General features: G+C 46.0%; 1 protein-coding gene across 1 annotated transcript; it reads right to left on the bottom strand.

Annotated features, from left to right (window-relative positions):
* Positions 1-3,607: 3,607 nt before the first annotated feature.
* Positions 3,608-10,835, bottom strand: LOC126483768 (acanthoscurrin-1-like). The gene is made up of 2 exons (XM_050106957.1): positions 10,685-10,835; positions 3,608-3,816 (listed from the first exon to the last, which is right to left on the bottom strand). Exons 1-2 carry the CDS (start codon positions 10,833-10,835, stop codon positions 3,608-3,610), a joined length of 360 nt encoding a protein of 119 aa, XP_049962914.1.
* Between the last annotated feature and the right edge of the window lie 262 nt (positions 10,836-11,097).

Genomic DNA, 11,097 nt, shown 5'->3' with positions numbered 1-11,097 from the left:
TTCCACTCTATTCTCGCCAACCTCACGCAACCTAGACTGTGATGGCCTACTCTCCTCTTTCCCATGAAGTCCAGACTGAAAACGGTTACATTCACACCGTGTCCATCAAAACTCCTTGTTTCCTGCCACCCACTAAGACCACCAAGCTACATTCCGTCTGTGCACTAACTTGTGCCATGTTACGGTCTATCAGGACTGCCTTTTGAATGTTGAAGCAGGCCCATTTGCGCTTAACGGCCGATTCTCTTGCTGGGACTTTCCACCCTTCCTACCTCTTCACTCAAACGCCCGATGACCCACCGCGCTGTCCTGCGATCGGCAGGAAACAACTGGCGAACATTTTTGAAATACGCTTTATTTAACTAAAACGCCTTCTTTGCGTGCACTAATTTCCAAACATAAGACCAACAATAAACCCAACAATTTCTGTGGTGGCAAAAGCCAGATAAGAGTACAAAACAACGAAAAGAAATAATAACCAAAATACTACACTACACAATTACAAATTGGCGTTACGCCCAATAAGATACAACTTTCCACTGAAGGCTATGACTAGAGCCGGCGTACGTATTGGCCGGAGCTGTCCTAGCTGTAGGCGCACACTGCCAGTCTGACTCTGCTGGCGCGCGTATAACACTGATTCGGCGGAGTGCTACATGTAGTCACAGTAGTTCCAATTAGTGGATCTCTGACACATGGCTTTTCATGAAGTATTCATGAGGAATGTCTGTTGATGTTTACATCCACTGGCTAGCACTTGAAGGGAGGTCGGCAGCCCACCTTGCTTGTCTGTTGTGTGGGCCCTCTACCTGACAAGGGGCCGCTACGACTCCCTCTACGCCACACGCATAGCACTCTAAGTTACTTACATTGCTTCCTCATATGCCCTCCCGACCACATCTATAACAGTTGACTTCAGAAGCGAACACGTGACGGTTCAGTCTCTGCTTTGTGGCCATATCCATCTCCCCTATAAGTTTTGCAATCCTAAGAGCTGACTCTAAATTTTCTGGGTTCTCCATCCTCATCCTCCACGACATTTCAGCGGGTATACCTCGCAAAACACATCTGTTGCTCTATTTTCTGTCACCTGCAACCGTACCCTATTAGCTTCTGCATTCAATGTTCGTACATATGTCTTTCCGTTTAGCTTGCGGATTCCATCCGAGACTTCTTCAGAGACTCGTTGCGCTGCATCGACAACGTACTTAATTTCTCCTGAAAAAATCGTGCACTGTTCTGCTTTTAGTACTGCAGGCACAATCTCGCGGACCACTCCTGGAACGTATTAGCTTTACTCAATGTATCGTGGTAGACAACAAACAAAAATAGGTCCACGGGTTCTCGTGGCTTCACAAAAGTATCTCTAAATATCTTGTACCCTAGCTCACCTGCCAAACGTTTATTAGCAACGTAGAAGGTTATTTCATCTGACCATCCATGTGCTTCTGCATCGTCCCTAATATCATGAACGAAAATTGTTACGTCCTTCATTGTCTTGCCCGAGAAGGGATTAATCAGTATGACCACTGCTGGGCCATACGGAACAGGAGGCACTCTCAATCCAGAATTACTTTCCCCAGAATCTCATTGCGACTGATCATGACTCTCCTGACGAGTCTCCAACTCACGATTAATATCGAAATTTCCCTCCTTCAGGCCCCCAAACTTCTCTGTTAACGCTTCAACGTGGCGAGTTAAAGCAGCAATTGCATCCACAGTAGTAGCACGTGTTTCCACCATCTTGCATACTCTACTTCCACCTTAATGAAACAGATTTTTTTTTTCAGCGAGACAGAACACAAACTCCAATTCAGCTCTCCATGAAAAAAAACAAACACAAAAATGTAAACACAAATTAATTCATTCAGCGAATCATCGTCTATCTACTCCCAGGGCAGCTACTAGACCGATGACCAGTTCGCCTACAAATAGAACAAACGGCTGCTACAGCTCTGGTACATGGCAGCTCGTTCCCAGACAAATTGCAAAATGGACGTCTCACTGCCACTAAATTATCCCGTCCATCGTTACCTCTAAACAAAAATAGGTCCACGGGTTCTCGTGGCTTCACAAAAGTATCTCTAAATATCTTGTACCCTAGCTCACACAATTAAATCTTACAACGAGAGCAAACATACGAAATAATATAAATAAAACTTAGAACCACCGTAGCACATTGTGCTGTGCTGGTACCTACGTCCATTGCAACAGCCTCATTTGACACTCACCAAAACCAACCCATTCACCAAAACGTAGTGATGGACGTGAACGAACATTTTACTTCGCAACGTGTTGTGTTGGAAAGCGAAACTACCACTTCCTGACACCAAATTGTTACAACTCTTCGAGTTCAGGGGTTGTAATATGTCAGAAAGGCCTAGAGGTATGGTTTGGGAGAGAGGGATGACTCACGCCGAAGCGTGCAGAGAAACGAAGGCAAGTGTGTCATTGACTTTATTACATCGAAGGTACACACCTGGCCTCGCGGCGATGGCGTCGTGGAGCATGCGTGGGTCAGCGCCATGCAAATGTCGGAATCTGCAGCGTAGGCGTCCTGTTGCCTAGCTTTGAAGACGTAGCGATTCTACACGCGCTACGGCTGAGTGGCTGGCGTGCACTTTAACTGTGCCCGTGGCCCGGAACCCGGCTCACTGCTCTCTCAAGCGCGACTCATGATCCGCATACAGAGGGCCGAAAGGAAGCAGCCGACCGCCGTCATTGTAGTGAGCCTTAGCATCCCCGGCCGTCCGCCGAGGGCAGCTCGTTCAGTGCTGCAGACAGCTCTGCACGAGGGAGGCGGCCTCGAGTTCGCGCCCCGGGACCGCCCTTGCGAATTGCAGCTTGCAGACCGCGTGACTGTCACCCAGAGAGCGGCTGCTAGGAGCCCTCTCGGGACGGTATATCTACAAGGTGCAACGCGCCCCACCACAGAAACGATGCGTCCGTGAAGCGGAGATTGGAGGTAGCTTCAGCGGGCCGTTTGGCTGCCGATATCAATCACCAAAAGGTTGCGTGTTTGGCCTGTAACTTAAACAATCGTCATTCTCTCCGATTCTAGGCGCAGACAAAATGGAGAAGCGACTGCCTGCTTTGAGCCTCCCGGCTAACTTATTTATATGTCTTTCCCTTACGCCTCTAGCTTAGATCCTCTGGCGGGGACGAGTGGAATGCTCTGTGATAATTACAACGTCAGCTTTTCCTCAGCCCACATCGGCCCCTACAAGGCGCTGTTGTAACTGCAACGTATGAGTTCTTCACAGCACGTCCGTGCCCTGCGCTGCCCTGTTTACTTCATATTTGTATACAGCGCCCGCCAGGCCGTGCCTTCTAGCCTGCGAGTGGTGTCGTGAACCTGACTCATAGAACCGTGTGCAAAATATTAGCATCGCCTGCACCTGCTATCCGGTCCCTTAACTACTGCCTTCCAGCCAAAGCTGCGTGAAATTTACAAGAATTCCCATAATCAACGCCTGTAGTTATTCGTGGCGCTGCAACAGTGCACTTTTCCTGAAGAGTTGTGTGTCACAGACCGCACCTATCCACCCACTGACCACCTATTAAAGCAATATATATATATATATTCTTCGTCGGGGGTTCAGAGCACTCATACACTGCCTCCAACTCCGCCGTCACCTCCGCTGCCGCTCGCGAGCATGTCCCAGCCACCAGCACCGTTGACGCCTCTGCCACCACCGGTGCCTCCACTGCCGCTGCCGCCCCTGGCGATGACATTACCGCCCCACGGGATGCCGCCGCCCGCCTGCTGGGACGCTGACACCTCCGGATTGCCCATTGTCACCAGGTCGATTAGCACTGAATGAGTGTCAGGTACTAAGTGCCCTTTGAGACAGCCTCAGGCAGGGGTTTATTGAGCCCCCAATAAACGTCCCACGCTGTGAGTGGCTCATATGTCCCTCACTGAAATAAGAGTCGTGGCTTGGTAAAGCTCTGTGTCTACAAAAAATACATTGAGTAGGAAAAAATTGTATTCTATCTTACAGCCAATACAGTATAGCTTGATGGGTGGCATTCACGCTGTAATGTTTATACCAGGATTCGCACATCGAAACAAGTTCATCACTTTTGAACATTTGAAGTAGTAACATAAATATGGCCCGCCCGGTTGGCCGTGCGGTCTAACGCACAGCTTTCCGGGCGGGAAGGAGCGCCGGTCGCCGGCACGAATCCGCCCGGCGGATATATGTCGAGGTCCGGCGCGCCGGTCGGTCTGTGGATGGTCTTTAGGCGGTTTTCCATCTGCCTCGACAAATGCGGGCTGGTTCCCCTCATTCCACCTCAGCTACACTATGTCGGCGATTGCTGCGCAAACAAGTTCTCCACGTACGTGTACACCACCATTACTCTACCACGCAAACATAGGGGTTACACTCGTCTGGTGTGAGACGTTCCCTGGGGGGTCCACCGGGGGCCGAACCGCACAATAACCCTGGGTTCGGTGTGGGGCGGCGGAGGGGTGGACTGCAGTAGTCGTCGTGGGGTTGTGGACCACTGCGGCTGCGGCGGGGACGGAGCCTCTTCGTCGTTTCTAGGTCCCCGTTTAACATAACATAACTTAAATATGCGTGAAATGCGACAAAGGCAAGCCATAAACTATATAGGAAACAGATAATAGTCTATTGCATTTTAAGTGTTACATCTTTCAGTAAGTTTCCTATAAATGTCCGAAAGAACCTTGAAAATATTTCGTAATTTCAGCCACTCGAACATGGAATAGGTAGTCGTAAGTCGCTCATAATCATATTGAAACCAACAATTTTTCAGGTAACCGTAGTACCATATTCAGGAGTACCCTGACCGCCTGGGTTAGGTAGTCTTCTTCTTGAATGCATCAAAGTTGTGCAGTCACTGTTATTCCTAAATAGCGATGGAATGGTCGGCACGCCAGCGGATCTGACCTGCAGTGTACACTCACTGCCCTCACTGAAGTTTATGACCAGCATAGTCCTTCCACAAGCGATCATTATTTTGTTCACTCAGAGATTCAACTGGCAGTATCTTTTGTAGTCAGTTTTCTTTTCTTTTTTTTGGTGAGTTGTTCACACTTTGCACAGAAAATGCATACGAACAGCGATCAATAAATAGATAACCCAGTCGTGTGAAAACCAGAAAAAGGCTAAAATGTCGAGGTTCATTGCAGCAGCAGCAGCAGATGAAATGAAGAAGCCACATAGCGTGGTAATTAAGTAGTTTAACGTTAGCTACAGTTTAAACAACACAAGCTGTAAATGCGTCAACGTCTGTATGATATCTGACCGAGTTCTATTCGGTTGTCATCCTTGAAAATTCACGATTTTGTCACGCTGAATTGATATTATCTGCGGATTAGTGGTATCCATTATGTGATACGTCATTGCATATTTCCACGTTGTTCTACGGTAACATTTAGCCAAAATATCAGCTATTGCAGGATATACCGCATAGCATTGAGGGGTTAACGTACCAGACGTTCAGTGAAAGCAGTGATAGTTTACAGCCTGCGGTGGGACGTTGACAGTGTACAGTATGAAGAAATGGCGATAACATTCCGAATCTACGGTCGTAAAGACGACAATGTTTTGTCAGAGGTTGTGAAAAGATAGTGGCTTCGTGACCTTTTCAAAAGTACATTCGTAAGAAATTTTGAATATCATAAATGCCCAGCTATTTGGAAACTGAGGAGAAAGTATGAACACATAAGTGATTATATTTGAGCTTCAGAAAATGTACAAATATTTTTAAGTAAGATAATCAATAAATGATATTTTTTTTTAAAAAAAAGAGACATAGTTAATTTATTCACAGCCACATCCTCCTCTTACAAGATTCACGTAACTATTCATTATACGCTGCCTGTGCAGTTCGCTGAGTACCGTATTTATAATTCTTGAGCCCCCCCTCAATATATTTCTGGAAGCGCCACCTGTCAACAATCTACATCCAAGAAATCTCCCAAGCCATTTTTTTAAGGTAAGTGAAAAATCATATAATACGTGACCTAAGGTGCACAACTATTACCGGCACAGGGGAAGCAGTAGAGAGACGACCCACCAGCAATGAGCAGAATGATGATGGCCACCGCTGACGTTATCGCTATATTGGAGGTAGTGGCCCCAGCTCTCGGCTGCGCCAAGGGCAAGACCCAACAGGCTGGGTTAATTGCACTAGCGTGGGAAGTGCTCTGGAGGAAGCAGCTCAACCATTGGCCATTGCATGTTGATGACTGCCAGCATGTGGGTTTTTCTACCGTTGGGCCTGCGACCCATGGAGGTGTGATATTCAGTAGTGGATGCATGGCAGATCACAAACGCCTTCGAATATAATATACCGTGCACCTGTACTGAAATACAATAACACCAGCGCTGTGCTGCAAAAAATGGTATTTAATGCAATTCTTTTGATGCTGCGGTGACAATGTACACTGGGATGAAGACACCAACGTCATAGTGCTGCCGCAATGTGACATGACATTCATTTACATTTACATCTGCGTGATTACTCTTCTATTCACAATAAAGTGCCTGGAAGAGGGTTCAATGAACCACCTTCAAGCTGTCTCTCTACCGTTCCACTCTCGAACGGCACGCGGGAAAAACGAGCACTTAAATTTTGCTGTGCGAGCCCTTTTATCGTGATGATCATTTCTTCCTATGTAAGTGGCTGCCAACAGAATGTTTTCGCAATCGGAGGGAAAAACTGGTGATTGAAATTTCATGAGGAGATCCCGTCACAACTAAAAACGCCTTTGTTTTAATGATTGGCCACTCCAATTCAAGTATCATGTTTGTGACACTATCTCTCCTATTTCGCAATAATACAAAACGAGCTGCCTTTCATTGCGCTTTTTCGATGTCATCCGCCAGTCCCACATGTTGCGGATCCCACACTGCACAGCAATACTCCAGAATAGGAAGGACAAGCGTAGTGTAAGCAGTCTCTTTAGTAGACCTGTTGCACCTTCTAAGTGTTCTTCCAATGAATCGCAGTCTTTGGTTTGCTCTACCCACAATATTATCTATGTGATCGTTCCAATTTAGGTTATTTATGGTTGTAATCCCTAAGTATTTACTTAAATTTACAGCATTGAGATTTTTGTGACTTATCGCATAATCGAAATTTAGCTGATTGTTTTAGTTCTCATGTGAATAACTTCACACTTTTCCTTATTCAGGGTCAACTGCCACTTTTCGCACCATACAGCTATCTTATCTAAATCATTTTGCAAGTCGTTTTGATCATCTGATGGCTTTACAAGACGGTAAATGACAGCATCATCTGCAAAAAATCTAAGACGACTACTCAGATTGTCTCCTATGTCGTTAATATAGATCAGGAACAATAGAGGGAATGCCGGATATTACATCTGTTTTACTCGACGGCTCTATTACTACGGACAGTGACCTTTCTGACAGGAAATCACGAATCAAGTCGCACAACTGAGGCGGTACTCCGTAGGCACGCAGTTTGGTTAGAAGAAGCTTGTGAGGAACGGTGTCGAAAGCCTTCTGGAAACCTAAAAATATGGAATCAATTCGACGTCCCCTGTTGATAGCACTTATTACTTCATGAGTATAATGAGCTAGTTGTGTTTCACAAGAACGATATTTTCTGAAACCGTGCTGACTATGAGTCAATAAATCGTTTTCTTCGAGGTACTTCATAATGTTCAAATACAGTATATGTTCCAAAACCCTACCGCAAATCGACGTTAGTGATATAGGCCTGTAATTCAGCGGAATAATCCTACTTCCCTTTTTGGGTGTTGGTGTGACTTGAGCAATTTTCCAATCTTTGGGTAGGCATCTTTCTGTGAACGAGTGGTTGTACATAAATGCTACATATGGAGCTATTTCATCAGTATACTCCGAGAAGAGCCTGACTGGTATACAATATGGACCGGAGGCCTTGCCTTTATTAAGGGATTTAAGCTGCTTCGTTATACCGAGGATATTTACTTCTATGTTTCTCATCTTCGCAGTTGTTCTTGATTGGAATTCAGGAATATTTACTTCGTCTTCTTTGGTGAAGGAGTTGCGGAAAACTGTGTTTAATAACTCTGATTTAGTGGCACTGTCATCAGTGACTTCACCGTTGTTATCGTGTAGTGATGATATTGATTGCGTCTTGCCATTTCTGTGCTTTATGTATGACCAGAATCTCTTTGGGTTTTCTGCCAGATTTCAAGATAGAATTTCGTTGTAGAAATTATTAAAAGCATCTCGCATTGAAGTACGCGCCATATTTCGAACTTCTGTAAAACTTTGCCAATCTTGGGGATTTTGCGTTCTTTTAAATTTGGCATGCTTTTTTCGTTGCTTCTGCAACAACGATATGGCCCGTTTTGTGTACCATGGCGGATCAGTACCATCACTTATTAATTTATGTGGTATATGTATCTCAATTGCTGTCGATACTATCTCTTTGAAAACATTCCACAACATTTCTACACTTACATGATCAGATCGGAAGGAGTGAAGCTTGTCTCTTAAAAAGGCGTTAAGAGCATTTTTATCAGCTTTTTTAAATATATATACTTTGCGTTTCTTTTTGATGGTTGTAGGTGTTACGATATTCAGCCTAGCAGCAACTGCCTTGTGGTCGCTAATCCCTGTATTCGTCACAATACTCACTATTTGTCCAGGATTATTTGTTGCTAAAAGGTCAAGTAAGCTTTCGCAACCATTTACGCTTCGAGTGGGCTTATTAAACTATTCTTTACATTACAGGACGCTGCAGCTTGATAGTGGACAGGACCTGGCTCGCTCGCATCTACGCATGTAGATGTAGTTCCTGGAATAGGTGACACTTGCCTATGCGAAGGGAAGGGATGCTTCAAAACAGCCAGTCATTAGAGTCCGATCCCTGCTAGATGTCACATCCTTCACCTTGTGAGCAGACTGGTCAAAACTACACTTTGGTGCTTGTCATTAGCTATAGCAGCATTCCTCTCATTCCCCACCGAGTAGTCTGGTTAGTGCTTCTCAATAATCATCCTTTCATTTACTGCCACTACAGCTAGCCCTGTTCTTCTTCCTTCATACTAGCCCCTCGTCAGCGCTGAGAAGCACTGTATGTCACTGCTGATCACAATTATGTTGCTAATGAGCGACGCAGATGGGCTCTGACGATGCAGGTATGTGCTGGTGGTTCATGTTCATGTTGTTTGTGTGTGTGTGTGTGTAGTTACCTTACGTTATACTTTTTTTCTGTTTGCTGTAGTATTCTTCAATGAGCTCTAGGCACTGGGGATGGATCCTGAACACAGCCAAATCCAATAACAATTGACTCAACGCTGCTTCAGTCTCCTATTATCGTTAGGGATGATGATGATGACGATGACGATAGTGCAGCTACGCTATGTGATCAAAAGTATCCGGACACCTGGCTGAAAATGACTTACAAGTTCGTGGCAAGCTCCATCGGTAACGCTGGATTTAAATATGGTGTTGGTCCACCCTTAGCCTTGCTGACAGCTTCCACTCTCGCAGGCATACTTTCAGTCAGATGCTGGAAGGTTTCTTGGGGAATGGCAGCCCATTCTTGACGGAGTGCTGCACTGAGGAGAGGTATAGATGTCGGTCAGTGAGGCCTGGCACGAAGTCGGCCATTCCAAAACATCCCAAAGGTGTACTATAGGATTCAGGCCAGTACTCCGTGCAGACCAGCCTATTACAGGGATATTATTGCATAGGCCGTGCATTATTAACAGGTGCTCGATCGTGTTGAAAGATTCAATCACCATCACCGAATTGCTCTTCAACAGTGGGAAACAAGAAGGTGCTTAAAACTCCAATGTAGGCCTATGCTGTGATAGTGCCACGCAAAACAACAAGGGGTGCAAGGCCCCTCAATGAAAAACAAGACCACAGCATAGCTCCACCGCCTCCGAATTTTACTGTTGGCACTACACACGCTGTCAGGTGACGTCCATTGGGCATTCGCCATACCCACAATCTGCCATCGGATCGCCACATTGTGTATCGTGATTCGTCACTCCACACAACGTTTTTCCACTGTTCAGTCATCATATGTTTACTCTCCTTACACCAAGAGAGCCGTCGTTCGGCATTTTCCGGCGTGATGTGTGGCTTATGAGCATCCGCTCGACCATGAAATCCAATTTTTCTCACCTCCCGCCAACTGTCATAGTACTTGCAGTGGTCCCTGATGCAGTCTGGAATTCCGGTGTGATGGTCTGGACAGATGTCTGCTTATTACACATTACGACCCTCTTCAACCGTCTTTGGTCTCTGTCAGTCAACAGACGAGGTCGGCCTGTACGTTTTCGTGCTGTATGGGCCCCTTCATGTTTCCACCTCACTATCACATCGGAAACAGTGGATCTAGAGATGTTTAGGTGTGTGGAAATCTTGCGTACAGACGTATAACTCAAGTAACACCAAATCACATCACCACGTTCGAAGACCGTGAGTTCCGCTGAACGCCCCATTCTTCTCTCTCCGAGGTCTAATAACTACTGAGGTCGCTGATATTGAGTACCTGGCAGTAGGTGACATCACAATGTACCCAATACGAAAAACGTATGTTTTGGGGAGTGTCTGGATACTTTTGATCACATACTGCAGTTCTGTGGATGAATGCCCAGTCAGTCATGCAGTGACAGCTCAGCAAGTGGATGTAACCACAGCTGGCCAAGCAACAGTAGCCTGACAAGTGTATGTACCCACAGCCAGCCATGCAACAGCAGCAGCACCTTGGTTTGTGGATATCCACATTGCCAGGAGTTCAACAGCATCCTGGTCCAACACTTGCCACGATGTGCCAGCAACCATCCACACAGCAGCAGCAGCCAGGCACATCGACATCTGTGACATTGTGCCAGTGGTCTACCGTGAAACAACAGTGGCAGCTGGCCCTATCGATACCTCTGGTGCAGCCATGGCCATCGACATCCCGGTCTAGCCTGTAGCATGCAATCATGACATGCTGTGGCCCATGTCGTGAGAGTGTTTCAGATTTTTTTACTGAGTGCATCATACTGAACCATGTTTCCAAGATGCAAGAAAGTAGGTTTGGTAGGTACTCCAACTTGATTTGTACTTGATGTGTCTGATTCATTTATAGGGGAGATCCAGT

Source organism: Schistocerca serialis, chromosome 1, assembly GCF_023864345.2.
Source record: "Schistocerca serialis cubense isolate TAMUIC-IGC-003099 chromosome 1, iqSchSeri2.2, whole genome shotgun sequence".
In the NCBI taxonomy this organism is placed as follows: domain Eukaryota; kingdom Metazoa; phylum Arthropoda; class Insecta; order Orthoptera; family Acrididae; genus Schistocerca; species Schistocerca serialis.
This window is presented reverse-complemented; position numbering and strand designations above follow the sequence as displayed.

Coding starts and splice junctions, on each gene's coding strand:
- LOC126483768 (XM_050106957.1), bottom strand. CDS start 10,835: ATGTCACAGATGTCGATGTGCCTGGCTGCTGCTGCTGTGTGGATGGTT. Junction 3,817..10,684: donor TGTTGCATGGCTGGCTGTGG/GTACATACACTT, acceptor ACACTCATTCAG/TGCTAATCGACCTGGTGACA.